Source organism: Manis pentadactyla, chromosome 1 (assembly GCF_030020395.1).
Source record: "Manis pentadactyla isolate mManPen7 chromosome 1, mManPen7.hap1, whole genome shotgun sequence".
NCBI lineage: Eukaryota > Metazoa > Chordata > Mammalia > Pholidota > Manidae > Manis > Manis pentadactyla.
The window spans coordinates 168,148,070-168,169,016 of record NC_080019.1 but is presented as its reverse complement, the minus strand read 5'-3'; the positions used below and the strand labels follow the sequence as shown (position 1 = coordinate 168,169,016).

At 38.3% G+C, this 20,947-nt stretch overlaps 1 protein-coding gene across 11 annotated transcripts in view; it reads right to left on the bottom strand.

The window, feature by feature from the left end:
* PHLDB2 (pleckstrin homology like domain family B member 2) overlaps positions 1 to 20,947 on the bottom strand; it is a 215,119-nt gene that overhangs the window by 49,146 nt on the left and 145,026 nt on the right. For 10 of the 11 annotated variants that reach the window (XM_057502499.1, XM_036933125.2, XM_036933126.2 and 7 more), the window contains 3 exons: positions 6,808 to 7,191; positions 1,422 to 1,565; positions 277 to 414 (listed from right to left, as the gene is read on the bottom strand). In XM_057502499.1, coding sequence (XP_057358482.1) covers positions 277 to 414; positions 1,422 to 1,565; positions 6,808 to 7,191 — 666 coding nt within the window. Of the gene's footprint in view, positions 1 to 276; positions 415 to 1,421; positions 1,566 to 6,807; positions 7,192 to 8,574; positions 8,798 to 20,947 lie in introns of those variants that run through there. The other variant, XM_057502522.1, reaches the window with a different exon arrangement.

The window sequence follows — 20,947 nt, the reverse complement described above, 5'->3', positions numbered from 1 at the left end:
TGGAACAGAGCAATTCCCTCATCTCAAGTAGGATAACCTGCTGTGAATGTCAACGTGAAGATGCTCTATTTTCTCAGCACCAGTGCTGCTCAATACCTTACAGTTCTTAGTCTGGCACAACTCGCCCCATCAGAAGACTTTGTTCTAATGCCACTGGCTCCAGGGACCTGACACACAAATCCCAAACCATAGTAATCCATGCAACATCTAAATTCAATCAGATGGGGCCACCATTTGGCCCATAAAAAACTGCATGCAAGTATAATTTTATTTTACCTTGGTCTTTTCACCAACAATGTTCTTTTCCAGTTCTGTTATTTTCCGGTTTAGATGATCCAAAATCTCCTTCTCCTTCATAAGTTCAGTTGTCTCAGATTTCTGTTCTCCGTCCAGAAGAGCACATTCCATATCCAACTAAGACATAAAACAAAGCTCAGAGAAGTTTCACCTTCAGGGAGACTTGTAGCTGCTCACTCAGAGGTACATTTTTAACACCTACACATTTCAACAAGTACTACTGTAGCAGCCAGATTGGGGACCTAGAGAACATTCTAGAGAGCCTGTGAGACTCAGGAATCCTATATCAGAAAGCTGGAGAGGCCGGAATATATTTACTAAGAAAACTATTTTATTTAGTTTTTCTGTTATAACCAATTGTCTGCTTACTTCTCAAAGAGATTTTGCCTATTTGCTTAGATTCAGGCTCAAGCATGAACCTTCTTGGCAACAGCCATGTCTTTGTTTGTCCCTGGAGCGTGGGGAATGAAAATTACACTCAGTGCAGCTTGTAAGCGCTGCATTCCTGGCAATGCCAGCAGGGGGGACTTTCAGGGGCTGTGAGTAAGATGACAGGTGATCAGTCCCCTTCCACTTAGGAGGCTTTCTGTATGATCTGTGAGTATCAATACATGGATCCCTCCTAGGAAGAATTACTGGCTACTTCTTATTCCATGAAGGTAATATAAAAATTGTCCCTTCCTAGAATATGAGTCCATCTCCTCTCTGATTTGCAAACCTTAGAAAACTAGGTCTACGTTTGATTGATGCATAAACCCTCCTATAGTACCATCATGATGTCCAACTCATAGGCATGCTTAGAAAATGTTTGTTGGATTTGAACCTGGACACCTAAGTACATGGTATTTCAGCTGAGAGGTCTTATTAACCCACAGAGTATATACTAGTTAAAACAAAGTTGTTTATACATAGGAACATTAAAAATGACTTCATATGTTTATCTCATCTGATTAAAAAAAAACAAGGAAAAAATGTGTTTTTATCACACATGTATCCACTGAACAAATGTTTGCTCATGTTGATTTCTATGTATTCTGCTTCCAAGGTCTATAAGCAGCAGTATTTTTAAGCTAAAGGAAAGAAAGAAAAATAGGACAAGGTTAAAAATGAACTCTGGTTTATACCTCTTGGGAAGATTCATCCATCTGGTCATTTATATCTTTGATTTTTTGTTCAAGTTCCTCAAGGTTGTTTAGAATTGCTATCCGGGTCTCTTCCATTGCAGCCAATTCTTGAATCCTTTGTTCTTCACTTACACCCTCTGGGGTCTGCAATTAATCAACACAGCAAACGGTTGTTCATAGTCCAGTTCCAGAATTTCCCAATTTATAAACCAGTTGCAAACCTAGTGTTTCACAGGCTCCATGCCTATTTGGAGTCTAAAATCTTTGTGATTGGAACTCTGCATTTTCCCACAGATTCTCAGTAGTTAGAACCACAGGTTAGCTCAAACATACCAACTTAAATTTATAAATTCATATATTTTTAAAGCCGAAATAACAAAGAGATTGTACAGATGAGGAAATTGTGGTCCATAGAGACTGTAGTGACATCTCTAAGGTAATGGAGAAAGTTCATCACAGCAGGAACGAGAATCTAGATAAGACTTTTCACATGTTGCTCAGCCACCTTTTGGGCGTGCTGCTACCTTCATTACCAACCCTGTATTTTCTCCCTCCTCCAAGTGAGTATACCTCCTACAGCAGTCTCTTGAATCTCTAGTCATATTGTTGGGTCCCAACTGTTAGGGTCACCTGCAAATGAGGATTCATGCTTATTTATTTCTCTTCCAACACAAGCTGGAAAAGCAAGGGCACATTACAAGGGGCCCCATCTCAGCAAAAGTTTCCACTAAGTTAATAACCAGGATTATACAGGCTTTGGTGACCCCCAAAATGACTTAAAATTACACTTAAATGTTAATCCATGTTTCACTTTTTCTGCTAGCACACTACTTAATGTCTTTATCCTATAAGACCTTTTTCCTATTAATGTTTAAGACACTAATTGGGCCAATAGGCTTTTGTGACATGAAATAGGACACTAGCCATCATTTGTAAAATTATTTCATGGAAAAACTGAGTTCTTTGTAAAAGAATGAAAAACTCAAGCAAAAAATTAAGTGATTAAGTGAGAGAGGGCATACTCACACCTCTGCACAGAGTTATGACAAATGCCCAGGGAACAAAGGAACGTCTTAGATCATATACACTGCCAGAACATGACTGCCTATTATTTCAATAAGAGAGTGTAATGAATTGAAAATAGCCTCTTCTTTCAAGAATCAGATTAGTTAACTTGGATATCACTGAGTAGAGACCAATCTTCCTGTAACTCAAGGGATCCAGCATTGTACACTGTATATTTAAATTTTTATCTCTCTTTGAAAAAGAAGCAATTTTTTGCACTAGGAAGTCAATGATTATACAATTTTGTGATCAGAAATTGAAAACAGACACCAGATAAGTTACTATTTTTTAATCATTGAAAAGAATATTCAAATAAATAAACCATTAAAATTTAGAGTACCTCACCAAGCTCATTAAACTTACTTAACAATAACTTTAAGATAGGCAGGCATCATGTTGTGTTTTTTATTCTTTATTCATATTCTTTATCCTACTTTGCTGCTCCAAAAGGAGATTAAATGAGAAGTCACAAGTATCTCAGGTTGATTAGGACTGAAGTATGTAGGCCTCCCAAGTTTTGACATTTAGCCTTTTTATTTGTCATCTTAAATCCAGTATATGTTATCGACTAATAAAACAATTGCTGACCTTTTATCACAGACAATGAATCTCATTGTTCGAATACTTAGGTGCCTGTTTTAGGGCACAAGGAATGCCTTTACCAGTGAATGGCATTCCAAAATACTGACTAATAATCCTGGCAGGAAAGACTCAAGAAGGCCAGTATCCTGTTTGGTCAACATTTCATATTAGGTTTCAGCTTTCAACACGGCTTAAAAATCTCTCTCACAAGTGGAAGTAAAGCATTATGGAAAAACAAAAATTGAACAATTTACAAAATTATAAACTTTATAAGCAAGTAAAGGGTGAAGACAGGTAATCATGGCACTTATAAGTATATAACTCAAAGTTTCTAGAAAATTTATCTCAACAGGATATTTACTCATAGACAATCTGAGAGGCTGTTTATGTCAACAAATGCTGTCTAGGAACGATTGTATTTTTGTTATTTATAAAAAGCAAAATCTTCAAAGTGCATTTTAAAACTCTGAATGGTTTATAATAGAATGGAGTGGGGATACTGTAATTTCATTTATGTCCAAATTCAGAAAACAATAGAGAGCTAAGGGTGGGTAGCCACTACATAGCTTTAGTTTTATGGTGACAGAAAAAGCTGGAATTTTAATCTATCTGGGATTTTTTTTTATAGTAGCGAATAAGATTCCAGTGAGAGTGATGCTTGAATAAGCCCATTGCCCATGTTAAGTGCATGCCCAAATATGCCATCTTTGAGGCAACCTAATCCACACCAAGAAGGGCTAAGGAACAGGATGTTTTGCCTCTGACTTTTCTTCCCTGTGGATCTCTTAGAACCCCTGCGATCAGAGGAGGCTGTGAGGGCTTCTGCTGTGGACGGAGAGGAGTGAGGGTTCTCATCACAAGGGAAATAACACTTTTTTCTTTTCTTTTCTCTCTCTTTCTCTCTTGCTTTTTTTTCTCTCTCTCTCTCTCTCTTTTTTCCTCCTTCCCTCCCTCCCTTCTTTCCTCCCCTCCCCTCCCCTCCCCTTCCTCTCTCTCTATTTTTATCTTTCTTCCTTTTTGTGACTGAATGAAGTGGTGGATGTTAGAGAAACTTACTGTGGTACTCATCGCACAGTATTTGTGAGTCACAGCATTGTGCTGTACACTTTAGATGACACAGTGCTGTATGCCAATTCTAGCTCCATAAAACTGCGAGAAAAAAAAAGAGCAAGAACGAGCTGCTCTCAGCTTTCACCTCAGGTGGTGGTAGACAAGTTCAGAAAACCCAATTCAAATTAGAGTATTTCCAAGCTCATGGGCATCTTTAAGAGTTATGTAAAGCAAGAGGTGGTAAATCTCAGGTTTCCTAAGTATCATGAAAAGCTTTGTTTCACTAAGTCAGTTTAGAGTGCTTTTCACATTCCTCTCTTCTCCATTACGTGATCCTTAGATTGACTGAAAACAAACACTGTCCTTGTTAAGTAAATAATTCAGTGAAGAGATTGCTCCAAGAGGAAGAGCACCCCAAACAAATGATCAGGACTTCTTAAAAAAAAATTCTTCTGTCTCTTGTCTGGAGGTAACCTATGTCGGTCTCCAAAAAATAATAAATGAAAACCTCATTCCCCGGAGCCCATCTCCCCTCACTTGCTCTCTAAGCTGCTTTGTGGTAACCAGAGGAGCCCCCCTGATACTTCCTGTTTCCAAAGGATGCACAGTCTTGTATCTCTTGCCACAGTGGAGGCTGCTGTGAGCTTCAGAGGCCTCCTATTCCACAAGAGCATATTTGAGCAACTACAAACATCCGCCACAATCTGCTCCTTTTCACACCCACAGCTTTTCTGTCATGATCCTCTGGTCCTCCATTGGGGAGAACCTGTTTTCCCAAAGGCAGTCCTTACAGAGGGCCCACAGCTCACCATTTTAACAAAAATTATGCTGATGTCCATGAAGGAAGAAATGAGAAGAGATTTAAAATGAAAAGGAAGCAAGGACTGCAAAGGAAACCCAATGGCTGATGAAAACATCTCAAATTTTCAAATTTGATGGGCCATTTACTTCATCCACCACCCCTGACACTCACAGCTTTCTGGCAGCAGGCAGATGTCCCATTCAGAACTACTCTCCATTGAGAATGAGCAAGGTAAATGTGGTCCTTCTTTAGAAGACAGAAGGGATTGAACAGGCCAGATCCCTGATGGACAGGATGGGGGAGAACTCAATAGTAGACAACTCCCGACCAGGAACATTCAGTGAAAAGCCTATTACAGCCTTGTTAACAGCCAAACACACATTAAAAACACACAGACTCACCTTATAATACTCTGTGTGGTAACTTACCTCCAGAATTTAGCACCATTGATGTCTTTTTCTTAATCAATATGTGTCCTTCTCTTATAAAAAAAATTAACTAATGTAACTTTTTTATTTTTGGTTCTTTAGCCATGATTGCCAAGAATCTCAGAGTTGAACCTACCAGTTAGTTACTTAATTAATTATTCCTATGTATCCTTAAATAAATAAATTGTAGTTATGGCATCTGCTTCTCCCCACCCCCCATTCACTCTTTTTGGTGTTCTAATTTTATTCTAATAAAATTTATACCTTTTATTGTAAGCTCTCTTCAATCCTTTCTAGAAAAGAGGTAAGGGAATTTTTTTTTTGTTTCAGAGGGAAGCATTTCTTAACCTGCATGAAAAAGTAGTGCCAAAAGATTTTCCTTGAACTCCATTTAAGAAATTCTCAAATTTGGAAGGCACTGGAATCAACATAGAGCCAGAAGACTAAGTAACAATTATGATGACATATAAATCTTAAACTCCTATATGTCTAAAACACATAAGTAAAATCAAAGGGAAAACCGCTCATGATAAAAGATTAATTTTCATACCACAAACAGCTCTTAGAACTCAATAAAAATAAGATAATTTCTAAAAATGAGTGAACATGAATAAGTGGGTCAAAATACAAATTAATAACTACAAATATGGAAGATGTTCAACTTTTATGCATAATTAAAGACAAACAAAACACTTACTCTCTTAGCAAACTGAAACATTTTGATAATACACAGCCTTGGCAAGTATATGGAGAACAAGGCTCTCATAAACTATTAGTGAAAGTGTCACCTGGAAATGTGTCATTTGAGAATATAATTTGGAAACTGACTAAAATTGGTCCTGATTAAAATGAATAACATACAAACTCTTTGACATAGCAATCCCACTTTGAGTAAGTGATCCTAAAGAAACATTTGCATAATGGTAAAATATGTATCCTAGAATGTTTGATGCATATAGATTTTTTAGGAGAAATCTAGAAACAATTTACAAAGTATTTCCAAACAACAGAATACCACTAGTCAGCCATTAAAAAGAATGCGGTGGAGCTGTGTTTACTAACATGCAAAGATGCTCAAGATATTTAATGAGGAAAGAAAAAGTACAGAACATTATGTGTATGTATATGTGGTTCTACACCTATAATAAGTGTATATATATATGCACAGAAATATTAGGAAGGAGTAGACACTTTGTTTTTATTTCTCAGAGGTGCGACTGAAGGGACTGGGAAGAGAAACTTCTTGTTTTCTACTTTCTGTACTGCGACATTTGTTACAGAGCAAATCAGTTATTCACAGTGAACACCCTTATCTGCTTCACTTCTAGGTTCATTACCTCTCAAACTGAAGCCTCACTGAAAACATTTTGGAGGAGCATGGTGAGACCTCTGGTCTCTAGGCCAATGCAGGTGCATAGCCCTAGACCTCAAATGCTGGGTTCTGCTCTGCTGCCTTTACCTTTGGTAGGATACTTAGATAAGTCGACTCGCTGGAGGCTTTCAGGAAGGCAGAGGATGGTGGTGGTGGGGTCCTGCTGAGGTCCCTGAGCAGTTCATCGTTCCTGAAACTCCTAGGGGAAAGGAAGCCGGCGCTGCTCTGACTGGGGCTCCCGAAGGCCGCGCAGTCCGCATCGTGGATGGAGCCTTTCCGGTGGCACCTGTGTCTGGTGTCGGGGCTCACCAGGGCTTCTTCAAACACCGAGTCCTCATCAGAGAGCTGCAGCTTCTCCAGCTCCTTATTGATTTTCTGTACATCTGCCACGGTGGTGCCAGGGGACAAGCGGCTGTCAGGCTTTGTGTATTCGGCACAGAGACTGAGGATGGTCTCCAGCCGCTGTCTTTCCTGGAATCCAGAGAGGAGGGAAGGGCAGTGAGTTTGTGAGACCCGGGACAACTACAAAGAAAAAGGGCTGCAGAGGCTGGGACCACTGGCGACTGCATCGCACACATAAACCCACAGACGCTGCGCTGGTGAGGATTGCCCATCATCTGATAGATGCATTTAAGGACCAGATGACACCCAGGTTAACGATGCCTGAGTTTTCTCCCCAACCAAAGCTGGCTGTCCCCCTCACTTGTAAATCCCATGTGCTGATCCTAGTCCATGGCAGCACTCAGTAAGCCTTTCCTGGATTTATCAGTTCTCCAGACACTTCGAAGTTTTAATATCTCCTTTAAAAAACAAAAAAACATTATCACCCCTTCCACCCTCTACTCATCTACCTTCCATCTTTCACCTACCGATCTCTCATCAGTGTAGACTTAACATGTGCACTTAAAATTAATTCTCTAACATCCTATAGACAAATCTACTCTTAGATACAAAAAGAAAACTTTACTTCAAGAGTCTTTTAATTTAAAAGGCATAACTAGATTTTCAATTTTTTTTCTTGAAATGCTTCAACATTTTCAAAACTTTTTTTATGTCTCATTACCAGATAAAGGTATTTTCCACCAATTTCTTATGAGTAATTAAAATTATAAAAAAGTAGGAATGTTGAACAGAAATAAAGAGCATTTCATGTCATGTCCAGATAGAAAGACATCAATGTATATCAAATCCTGAGCTCGCTAAAATTTTATTCATTTAGCTGGAAAGTAATGGTTCATTTGTTTTAAAAGAAAAATCAACACATAGGCTATTCATGTCTATAATGGTACCACAAACTGACATACCTCACCAAGCTCCCAATGAAAAACAGGCAGATAATTAATTTTGACTTTAAGTGAATGTACTATATATTTGTGAATGATAGGATATAATTTATGAAACATTTATCATAAGCCTAGACAGTACTGTTTGGGGTGGGGAACCTCAACATTTTCACCTTCCATATTAATTCCAATTCCAAAGTCAAAAGAAAAATAATAAAATTAACAAAGAATCTGCTGACAGAAAAATACTTTCCAAACTGGTTATCAGTAACGGAATAGAAAAACTGTAAGCAGCACTGGGCAGCTGTTTGCAATTTCTGATTGCGGCTAATTTGTAAAGACAAAACTCTGAAGGCGATGAGCTCTTTATTAGTTGAAGGAGTATCAAAAAATTAAACAGGAACAGACCAACAAAATTTCCTGATTTCCATTAAATACCTTAAAAAAAATGACAAGATAGAAGTCATTTAAGCTGTATTGCCTTTTATCTGTCCTCTAAAGTAGGACCCCCCAAATGCAATAAGCTTGATCAAAAGGACCATTAAACTGGTTCCTAGGAGCGAGCCCCCACCTCCCTTTGGCTGCCTGAACTTCTGGACTCCAGCTGCAGTTCCGTCCTCATGGCCTCTTCCCACACAGGCTCGCATAGCTGCTCAACCTCATCCCAGGCGCTTTCTGTACCCTGTCCATCCAGGAGCCTTGGTGCTTATTTATCACTGCCGCTGCCACTCGCTGCCAAGCCCTACCCACCTCAGCTTTCTGTAGACGGAGTAGGGGGTAGGGTGAGGACACAGCATTCATCACCTTATTTTAAATGTCTCCAATCATCTAGAAACATCTACATGGGAATATGCAAAAATAACCTGCAAGGGTATATGTGAGGAACAGGACAGGAACAAAATGTTATATTTTATGCCTTAAGAGCATCTGTCTTAGAGGCCAGTCTCCAAAGAAAGTTCTCTTCCTGCTATTTAGGTGAATTGAGTTAGGTGTCTAAATGCAGTCTTTGCTAATCTTCATAGATCATAGAGTGTATCCACTTATGCACACACGAATTACATTTGGGGTTATCGGAAGTTGTCAGTTTGCATTCACCAGGGTTCCAATGAACAGCATGGTCTTCAACAGCTTGAAAGGTACTTATTGGCCAGCCTGTAACACACAGCAAAATTCCTCCCACATATCCTTCCCAAAATAGTTTCTTCTGCTGCCAGTGCTATTGCTTAATTCCAGAGGGAATAAATGATCCTGGCTGTAAGATGAATGCTATTTCAGACAGTGAGAAGCAGTATTCAAACGCTTATGCACAGGAAGTTTGGTCTACTAGTATGTGCTTCTCTCTATTCTTATCACCCCATTCACAGCCAATCTGTCCAGGCTTGAATCACATACACACACTCACTGCTGCCCACTCGTCTGAAAGAATCCAGGCCTGGCCAAGACACACTGATACTGTAAAAGCTGCACCAAAGAAAAATAAACTGATGACAAGAAATGCGTCACAAGAAAGTCCACAAGGCATTTCAGAAAGCACTCTAAGAATCCTTTTAAGGAAAACCCTGAACAGAATTTACCCTCATAAAATAATTCATCCCTGGACCCTCTTCACTCTGGAATCTTGTTTCCCATTCATCATGCCAAGATTCCCCATTCTGCATGACCTGCAACTAGGGTGACCTTCCTGACCAGGATACTTCTGAGAACCAAATAGGGCACCATTAATAATTATGCTAGAATATCAAGGCCAAACCTGAACTGGCAAACTGAGATGTACAGCCCCCTACCTAAAGCTCAATTTTATTTGAGTCTCCACCTGGCAATCTGCTAAGTGGGGAGGCTACTGTTTTGAGATCTCCAGTTTCTACCCACCTTTCCAAACCCGCGTTCCACTGTGCAACCAGTACAGAGCCTCTGTATGTAAGTGACCCAAAACATTGATGCTAAGGGCTTAGAAAGGGGGTCATTTGAATCAAATTATTTTAAACACATTTTTTCTTTTTCCCCTCTCCATTTTTCTTTTCCTCTATCTCCATATCCCAAAGAAAGCTTTGAGGGGGACACAAGATCTTAAGAAAGAAAATATACCTTAAGGAAATGGTATACAATTCTTTTCCTCAGGGTTTAAAATAAAAGTTACGGGCCGCATGTATATTTTATGACCTCATAACTTTGTTTCTTTTGCAAAGGAATGTGTCTGGCATTACCCCACTGCAGTTCACAGCTCTCCATCAGGGACTTCATCTATCTCCTAAACCCATCCAGTCATTTCCCTCATGTTCAACCTCAGTTAGTCTAGGATAAAGGACTGTGAATATTAAACAGAAATAAATTATCCAGGAAGCCAACTGCTGATGTTTAAGCACAACTGAAATCTTTGTTAAAATCCTTGTGTTATAACCAAATATGTTGGGTCATTTATTACATGTAACAAAGAGTCAGTCTTTAATGGTTAGAAATAATTCAATTGAAAGATTTTTTTTTTTAAGAGTATGTGTTGTAACTGCCAAATATGACTTGACTTCTCTCTTCTGTTGACCCTTAGGAACTCAATCTCCATGCTATTCAGTTCAGCAAAATAGTTTACGTTCCGGCCAGTAATGTGCTGGGAATACAAAGATGGAAAAGCATAGCATTTCTACCCTCAAATCTTTAACAGAAGGCACAAACAGGCAATCAGTTAAAAGAAAACAGTGACAATATAGGTTTATAGGAAACCTAAGGATTCACATATAGGGAAGTAATGCATAAAAATTACAGTGAATCAAATTTGAGTTGAATCCTCAAGGATAAATATGAGTCTGTGTGGTTTGTTGGATACGGGTTAGGCAGGGCACTTCGGTAAGGGAACCACAGAAGCAAAGGCATAGAGTTGTGGAATATCATGGTACACTCAGGGCTCAGCAACTACCTTGTGGCCAGAGAGATGGGGTTCTTTGGAGGAAGAGGGATGAGGTACATGCACAGAAATGCGCCAGCTTAAACTTCCTCTTCATATCACTCCTCAAGAGATCCCAAAAAACCTAAATAAACTTTTGGAATAAATTCATAGGGTGCATCAGCATGAGTCCCAGACCCTGGTCTAAAAGTTGAAGACAGAACAAGAAGAGCTGTCGTGGATAGCAAGTAAGCAGAACTTTTGGTATTCCAACAAATTCTGATGTCTCAATTAGGTAGGACAATCAGCAGGAAAAACAGGAGCAATGGCTACAAGTATTTTATGTGAGTCTGTTTGTTTTTAGAGATAAATCCCTTGGCCTAGGAACTGGGGCTATTATGATCAGTTCTTTCTCTGGCCCCAGGGTAAAACCGTTGTTCAATTCCCTACTCCCAAACTAGATATGGCCATCAAACCTGCACTAGCCAATGAAATGTGAGAAGCAAAGTGTGTCAATCCTGCCTGAACAGCCAGCACATTATTCACTACATGCCTTGCTTTGCCATGGCACAGTGACACTCCAGAGGTGCTGGCTCAATGAGCTGGGCCATCGACCAGAGACTTCATTCAACCTGTGCTGGCCATACAGTGAAAAAGAAATAAACCTGTGGTGTTTTAAGTCTCTGAGATAGGTTTTTTTTCTTTCCTTTATTTCCCCTGCAGAAGCCCATTATGACCAATAAAGCTTGCTTCATTTCAGGCAGGTAGGTGGCCTCAAACTTGGAGATAAGACATTCAGGGATCCTATGAAAGGAAGATGAGTTATTTACTAGGTAAATAATTTGGCCTTATCCAAAGAGAGGTCTGGCATTTGCTGTTGTCTTCTGGGAGGTAATTTATGTCACACCTGAGAGGACTGTCTTTGTTTAGGACAAGGTTGGCCACTCTTGATAATCAGTCTCAGGTTGGGGCATGGCCACTCCAGAAAGACAACCATGTGAGATAGTGTGAGGACTTGGAGCTGTGTGGTTATCTGTCAACATGGAGACTGAGATTAACCATGCAGACAATCAAGCAATTGTACCTATGTAATGAAGTCCCAATAAAAACTCTGGACACTGAAGTTCAGGTAAGCTTCCCTGGCTGCTAATACTCCCATGCATATTTTCAAACACAGTGTGGGTAGAGTAATGCAACCTGACCCACAAGGACAGGGCAATGGAAGACTTGTACTCAGAACCTCCTGACTGCCTTTGGCTGATCTTTATCTGTAGCCTTTCCCTGTAGTAAATGATAACTGTGACTATAATGGCTTTCAGTGGGTTCTGTGTCTTTCTAGCAAATTACTGAGCTTGAGGATGGTCTGGGCGGACTCCTTGAACTTGAAGCTGGGTCAGAAGTGAGGGCCATTTGTGTGGACATAGTGCTCTTTAACCCTGAAATTGGCCTTCCCACTTACCCAAACACTGCCTTAGTATTGTTTTTACCAGTTTAGGACGAATAATCTGGGTAAGAAATTGTTTATATAAGTAAGGAGTTTTTATTGTTTGATTTTACAAATTATCTTCATGGAAGTCAGCTTAATGTCCAGCCTAGAACATTTTATTTCATAGTCTGGTTGGTAAGCCTACCTTCGGGCTTGTGGTCAGAAAAGCACTTTATTCTGCCACCCTTACTTTAAACAGCATGTGCATGGGTTTGGGCTGGAAAGAACCCATCTGACAAGTTAGAGGGTAGTGGCTTAGACTATATTTGTCTGGAGGCAATTGCAACTTATTTGGAAAGTTACAATAATAAACAACATGCATTTGTTATATGCAGGGTATTACTAGGATTTTGTATTATATAAACCTATTCTCCTTCCACAGTAATAGTGACTGGGTACTTAGGGAGCATAAGGCATATGCAGGTAGGCAGGATAACTTTTACAACTCAGTGATTCTTCAGTACCCTGTTCCCAAATATAGTCAGTATGCTCAAATACATATGCTGCCTAAGGTCAAGGCCACCCTGCTTAAGTCCCTTAAACTACCCTCTTCTAGGGAGCTAATCTGTCTGGTCCTCCTCTGTTCAATGTCCCATAGTGGCTAAGGGCATGAACTCTGGAGCCACATAGCTTTGGTTTGAACGCTGGTTCCACATGTATAAATCAGTACATGAAGACATGGTATGTAAACCATGGTGAGAGATGGTTTCCATAAAAAACATAGAGTGGAATGGAAAATTGTCTTGTGGGTCATGGGGAACCATCTCTGATATTGGTTAACAAGCAAACCTACCAACCAAACCCAATTATTTTCAGGGAAAGGAAATACAGGAAAAATATGTTATGTAGCCAAAAGTCTCCCTGAAAAATTCAAAAATCTGTGGGGTTCCTTTGCCAGTCGGGAAGGAGAGAAAAATTCTTCACTGCCCCAAATTCTCTGCCTGTGGTGGATCATCTGAGCCCCTGGCAACAGAACTCTGCCCAGTTGCCATAGAAACCCAGGGAGGCATCCTTTCTGTCCCCACGGATACAGGCACCATGTATTCCTCACAATACATTAAGTCCAGTGGAGTAGCTTCTAGAAGGAATTACCTTAAAAAAAATCCATTCTCCTATCCAATGCACACACTTCATCCTGGCATAAAACCCAGGTTTCTACTTCACACTGCCCCTGGCTCCACCTCAAACTCCGGAGGTCATTGGCATCCCTACCCTGTGAGCATGTGCATCACTCAGATACCTGAAGAGAGTATCATATCCTGCCTTTGCTCATTCTCAGACCAAGAAGTTCAGTTTCTTTAACCTTGTTTCATAAATCAATTCCTCACACTGATTTAAAAAAACAAACTACTATTACTCACTGGTGTGTCAACTTCTGCCTTAAAGCCACTTGCCTATACTACTATTTCTAGCTGTGTCTCGCCTCTATTTTAGGAGAACGCACTTAATATAAATAAATATATATAATAAGCATACATTCCATTACTAACACATGTAGAAAACACATTATTTAGTAATATGTTACATAATTATACTGATTACATATAATACATATATGTTTTATATATATGAAGTAATGTTTATTTTTATTTTCATTTACATCTAACATGTCCTAGATATTATTGCTTGATTTAATCATTGTTCATTTTAAAGTTTTAAAGTTCATTGTTTTGAACTTTAAAAAACTAATCTTACTGACTTCTGCTTCTGGGAAGATGGATTAGAGGTACTGTGCCTCCCAAGTACAAGTTACTTTTTAGCCCAAGAATGTTTTCTTGACTAAACTTTTCCACCTCTTGCTATCACTTGCATTTGTTAGGTAGACTCAAGTTAATTTCTGACCATTATCTCTGACTGTGTAACTAGGATCTTCTGTATTTTAGTCCCTTTATCATCATCTGCCATTTTAAATCAACTGGTAGACTTGCAAGTTATGGAAAGCTTTACTTTTACAAAATATTAGGGTTAATAGACATTATTTGAAAGGAAATATCTATTATGAATGACTCCATAACATTATTGTCACAACTCAGCTAATTTAAAGGGGAAAATAATGCACTTCTCTCTACAGACTGAAAAATACTGGCTATAAAGGAAATTAATGTGATCAATATAATCATAATTTCCACATAGTATCTAAGAAAATACGCCAGATATTATTCCTCTTACATGGACAGTGTTTCAGAAGAAAATCTACAAGGTGCCTAACACCCTTCAATTAAAGTATGCTATTGCTTTACATCATTAAAGAAAACAAGACAAAAGCCCAAAAGTACTGTCATTTGTTTACTTTTTCACCTTGGCTTAAACAAGTTCCACAGGACCTTTCTGTTTGTTTCCCCTGGAAGACTACAATTTATAAAACCCAAACCACTGAAACTTTTAGCATTTTGTGTAATGTTGTCTTTTGTTTGATCAAAACCAGTGCATAAGAGATACCAAAATTAAATCCTCGCATTTGAAAATCTATCCAAAAAAAGTTATTCTTTTTTCATGCACAGAGAAGGTGGTAGAGTAAAAAAGTAAAGTCTACCATGCAAAAAAAAAGGAGGGCGGACTATCATATGTCAACTGAAAATATTTTAATGCTACTATTTATGAGAGATATTATCTATGGGAAATATTATGTGTTAAAAATTAAAAAGCATGCTACCAGTTTTATACAGAGAAATGCAAAATAAGCAATGACATGTCTTCTTTCTATATTCGAGATGTTAGTAAAGTTAACTACCGTTTCCTTTCTCCCAGGACAACTGCATTCAAAATTGTAATCTCTACCTAACATAATTTAGCCCTTAGTCTTCATGACCTAATGGATAAGACAGACTTTCAAAGTTCCAGCTCTGTTATTTTATAATAAAAATGAAAAAATAATAAATTTGTAAGAAACCTGTTCCCTTTAATTCTATTAGGATTTTCTTAAAATTGTCTCTTCTCAAAATCCAAATGACAATCTCAGAGTTGTGATATGGTCTTAGCAATTGTGAATGAGAAACATCAATTTTTTTAAAACCAGGATTCTTCAACAGAACATGTTCCCACAGCAAGATTTCGCCCTTGCAGTCCACTGGACTTCACCAGAGCAAAGACCTTGACTGTTTTGAACTTTAAAAAACTAACCTTACTGACTTCTGCTTCTGGGAAGATAGAGTGGAGGTAGTGTCCACTATTCCTCCCAAGTACAACGAAGAACCCTGGAACTTTTATGTATAAGACAAACATAAGACTCTGAAGATGGACAGAAGGCAGCAGTTTAGCTAGGCACTTGGGATCCAAGGAAAAACACAGAAATGAGTTCCCTGGGATTTCCCTTTGCCTCCTTTGTCCCAGACTTGGAGCTCAAAAAGATATAACAACCTGACTCCATTTCCAAAGAATTATGCCCAGGGAAAAAAGCCAAACTCAAAGGCTACATAGCATATGATTATATTTATGTAGAGTTCTTGAAATGACAAAATTACAGATATGGAGAATAGATCCGTGGACAGAATGCCAGGGCTTAAGGAGGAAAGAGGGTAGGAGGAAAGTGGGAGTGGCTATAAAAGGGCAATAGGAGAAGCCCTGGTGGCTTTGGAACCGTTCTGTACCTTCACCGTATGGATGCCAATATCCTGGTTGTGATACTGCGCTGCAGGTTCACAAGATGTTACCGTTAGAAGGATCTGGGTGAAGGGTACACAAGATCTCTATGGGTGATTTCTTATAAAGGCATGTGAGTCTACAATTACCTCAAAATAAGGATAGAAACTTTTTAAAAAACGCTTTCTAATAGATCTTAACCTTTATGTTGAGATGGCTCACAAAATTCTTCCATTGAAAAAGTGATGAGTTTCTATTATAATACTTGATTTGTAATACTTCTGAAAAATCAATCTCAAACTACAAATATTCCTCATATCAAAAATTTGCATAAACTTTTCTAGAGCTGGGGAAGAAAAAAATATCACATCATAAGAATTAACCAGCACAGTCTCTAAACCTATTATTGAATGAGAAATTTTAAAAAGGTAGATTCATAAATGGCTTTTAATTTAGATATACTGAGTAATTTAATAACCAATGAGTTTTCCTATTTCCTTGAAGAATCAATAGTCCTCCCACACTATCCCACTCTTAATACCCACTAGTACTGATATGCTGCATTTTCAATTTTCATCTTGTTTATACGTTTTTCTATGAATTTTACTTCTTATTTAATAACAGTCTTCATGTACTGATTTATATTTTTAAAAGAGAATGATACTTTTTCCATGACTGACATGGTGGCATACGGGGCCTCCTTTTGGTCTAAGTTACCTTCTTTATTTTGGCATTTAGCCCAGAAATCTAATGCGTGCTAAGATTCACAGCACCGGGCCCTCAACTCTGAGCAGGAATTTTTAAATGTGTGGCGCCATCAAGAGGCAATCGCTTGTACTGCCACTGGAACAAGAGCCTAGGGGTTGCTCTTAAGGATAGAGAAACCTGCTTTTAATAGCAACTGTCATAACCTATCATAACACTGAATTATACTGAGACTTTGGCTCCATGTTTCCCCAGTGTGGAGTCATTATATTATTGCTAAATGTATTTTTTCCTTCCCATTCCTCTACCCACGTAGCTGTCCAACTGAAGAAAAAGATGTGATAACTGTTTTTATTTTCAGTTAACTGGGGACAGCTAGCAATCTGAATTTACTATAATTATTTCAATATTTATTGAGTATCTACATATATGCCAACAATTTGCTATTTAAAAGATATATAGAGAACATCTTTATTTTATTGTCTCATAACCATAATGATCTAATAGATACTAGTCTTCTTTGTATTACCTACTAGTTAGAGATTTACTGTTAGATTTTCTTCGAAATCAAGTTAAGTTTGCTTAGAGAATGGATAGTTTAATTAGGCAGTAGAGAGCATTACCAATGTAATCTTGTTCTATCCAATATAGTACAATTAATTCCACTTTTTAAAAAATCTTACCTTAAGACAATTGAAAATTACACGTGGTTCATTTATAGCCCCCATTGCATTTCTGATCTAGGCCCTACAAACCATCCAAGCAAGGTCTTAAAGTGAAAAAAGGCAGAATGGCAGAGAAATGACTGGCTGTTTTTCACATCAGAGCTAAGAAATGGCAGGCTCCATAGACATAAATCAGTTTAAGGACTGTGGTAAATCTGAAGATTACAATCAACGTAACAATGGACACTGTGACTCAGAATATAGGAAGAGAGTCATAATTCTAAATATTCCTTTAAAAAGCCTGAGATACCAGTTCATCTGGTTAGTAAAGCAACCTTTCCCACCATTTGCAATTTACCTGGCTCACTTCCCACTAATGCAATGATTTTTTTTTTTTTTAATTTAAACTAGCCAGGATGTAGCAAGAGGAAGTGCCACATCAGGAAGGAGATGACTTTCAAGGCTGACTACAAGACAAAGAGGTTTCAATATTTAAGCTTGTCTTCACATTTCAAACATTCTTCTTAGGAGAAAAAAAAAAGATTGACACTATAGTTAGGTTGCAATAGACATTCTCTTAACATTGTCTGGTCTGCTCCCAACCAAGGAATGCTATCAAATATACAAAACAAAAGGTTTGATGTCTGTATGTCTTTTGGGGTCAGGAGTCACTACAAGTGGTGGCAGCAAAAGCAGTAGAGAAGCAACTCCCCTCTACACTTAGAATAGCTCTCACCTGACATTGCTCACCCTTTTGGGTTCCCCAACAACTTTTCCTAATTACAAAATTGAGTAGTACCAACCTGCATACTCCCTGTTCTTTAAAATGTTCTCTCTGCCTTAACACCTTAAGGAGACTAGTGAACATACATTTATTTTATAAAGTATTGTAACCTCTTAAATATGCTCCATTATACTTTAATTTTAGAAACATTAAATCTCCCATCTGCTCAGCAGTACATAAGCAAGACTCAGCGTCCTACAGCCTTGGTTTTCATAAGATCCTGGAGAGCACCTATTCTTACAGAGAATGCTATGAAATTTTCAAAATAAAAGAAAATAACCCATTTTCGCTTTTTAATAGAAAATTGAAAGGGAAATTTACCCATTTCTGGAAGCAAAGAATGCATTTGAGCTGAGATGATAACATACTTTGTGTAGACCTTCAGTTGCCTGGTAACTTTAGTTAGCTGGAACTAAGTGTTTTATAAACTTAAGGTATGTGGGAATTAGGGAGCAGCCTACAGGCAGAGAATAAGGAAATCCAGGATGAGTATTGTGAAAAGGTATCAAGAAATTCATTCACTCTTTTCAAAAACATGTATACGATGTTTCCCACTGTCTTGTCATTGGGCTGGAGGTGCATGTACAGCAATAAGTAAGACTGACATGGTCCTAGCCTCTTGCAACTTAAAATTTTTTAGTTGTAAAATGCTTTCAGACAAGCTATTAGAACAAAACACCTTCTAAACAGTAGAGAACTGCACCCATTCAAATAATATCTACCATAAATTACCAATATGGGCCTTGAAAAAAAGCCAGCTTTATCTCCGGGGTGGTAGAGTATGTAAGAAGTTAAAAACCTTATTCCGGGGCACTTCATGAGATCTGGCATCACATTTCAACATGTTTGAGAAATGAATATCATGTATGGTCTTACACAGTTCTATATGGTAACAATGCTGTTTATCTAGGCACCGCTGATGACTGTCATCAGCCAGGAAGAAAACACCAGATGGCTACAATGCAATTTGTGGGGATCCACTGGTTCTCCTCAGTAGCAAACAGATGCATTTGGCAAGGTAACCACATGAATACTCTTCCCTGCAGTAAGAACTGCTACAAAGTTTTTCATTTTCCTATTTTCTTTGAAAAAGGTCTTAGCCCTGGATCATATGATGCTGTAGATGTCATTACTATCTCTGTATTATTGGAAGGGACACAGGTACCAAATGACATGAGTAAAAGAATATCCTGCCTCCTTTATATTATAGTCCACTATCCTCTAGGGCATCCAGCTTGTCCAAGAATCAGCACCCCAGCCCTCCAGGGATACCATCCCCAGGACTGTCCCCTACCTGAAAAATAGCCCAGAACTGGGAGTTTAAACAACCACTGAGCAGCCCAAAGGGTGTCACACAGTCTATGAACACGCTTTATGCACATGGGACCATCGCTAGGATCTCAGTTGTACCTAGTAACTCTTATTAATGTTTGGAATTATTTTAAAACAAGGCTTGCTATCTGGTTTCTAAAATCATAAAAAATAAAGAAAAGGCTGGCATAATGACAAAAGCAAGAATTGGCAGCTTAGAGCAAGAAGAAAGAAAAATTATGAAAAAAACTTAAAGAGCACAACAGTTGGAAGCTGTTCAATATAGACACAAAGTAGATTATTGTAGCTCATTAATAGGTCCTTGGAGGTTTGTAATTAGGATTCAGTCTTTAATATAATTACCTTGAGTTTTCAAGGAAAGATTGGACAAGTAGAAAAAAAAAAATCCAGAGGAAACACTGGCGTAATCACAGCTAAACATTACTGCAGGAACTACGCTTAGTGAACCAGCTTTATCCTGCTATGTTTCCTCACGAATAAGTTAAATAAATCTTTGGCATATGTTCATTTTATACTTGTGTAAAATGTATTTCTTTTTTGAAAGTTATGCTTGGACAATTTGGAGGTGCCGTGAAATGTCCAAGTGGACCATCCGGCATAGTCAATGAAAGTGCACTGCTCCCGAGACGGACCTCGGGGGCTGGACGCCCAGGTACAGCTTCTCTGGGTTCCTTGAGTCAATCTCAAGTGGCAGCAGAACTTTACCTTCACTGGCTTGCTGTTTTCTCCAGTTTTTGTTTTCCTGACTGTGCTTTTGTTTGTGTTTCTGATTCTTGGCCAAGTTTCATTGGGTTTTTGGTTTGCGCACAACCAATAGTTATCCCCATTGCTGGCTGCCATGAGTGGGAATCTGGTTTTAGGCTCAGACCACTTGTAGAACTAGAATACAGCCTTACTCAGGTGATAGGTGACTGAATATTTGTTTGTTATTGCTTTTCCAGTTGTGAGCTCAAATCAGCACAATATTTTGTGCCCAGTGGGAAAACGATCAGTTTTTTGAGATTGGAGTAGTGAGATTTTGTGTTCCAGTGTTTAATTCTGATCTTTATCTGAAGATGTAGAATTTATGCTATGAAGTTCTTGTGTCTCTGTATGCAAAGAAAAAAAAATCACTGTGTATGAGTGAAATATTTTCCTACCTCCTGAGGATAATGATAAATTAACATAAAGGACTTTTGTTCTGATTGGTTATAGACTAATAAGCACTGAAATAAATCTAACATTTTCCAAATTCGAAGAAAATAAAATAAAATTCTAATAACTTAAAGGTGTTCTCCTATTAAAAAAGGAGTTTCTCATCAAAACTGCTGATTGCAGAAGCATTTTTCCCTTAGAAAGCAAGTTTACAAGATCAAAGCAAATCTTTATACAGAAATCAGACTGATAATTTCATTTAAAAAACATTTATGTCTTTTCCTTGTTTATTAGTTTACATATAATGCAAGTACAATTTCATTTAAAAAGTAAGTCAGGATTCATTTTCGTCATGAAGACACTAGTTTACCTGAACTTCTTAAA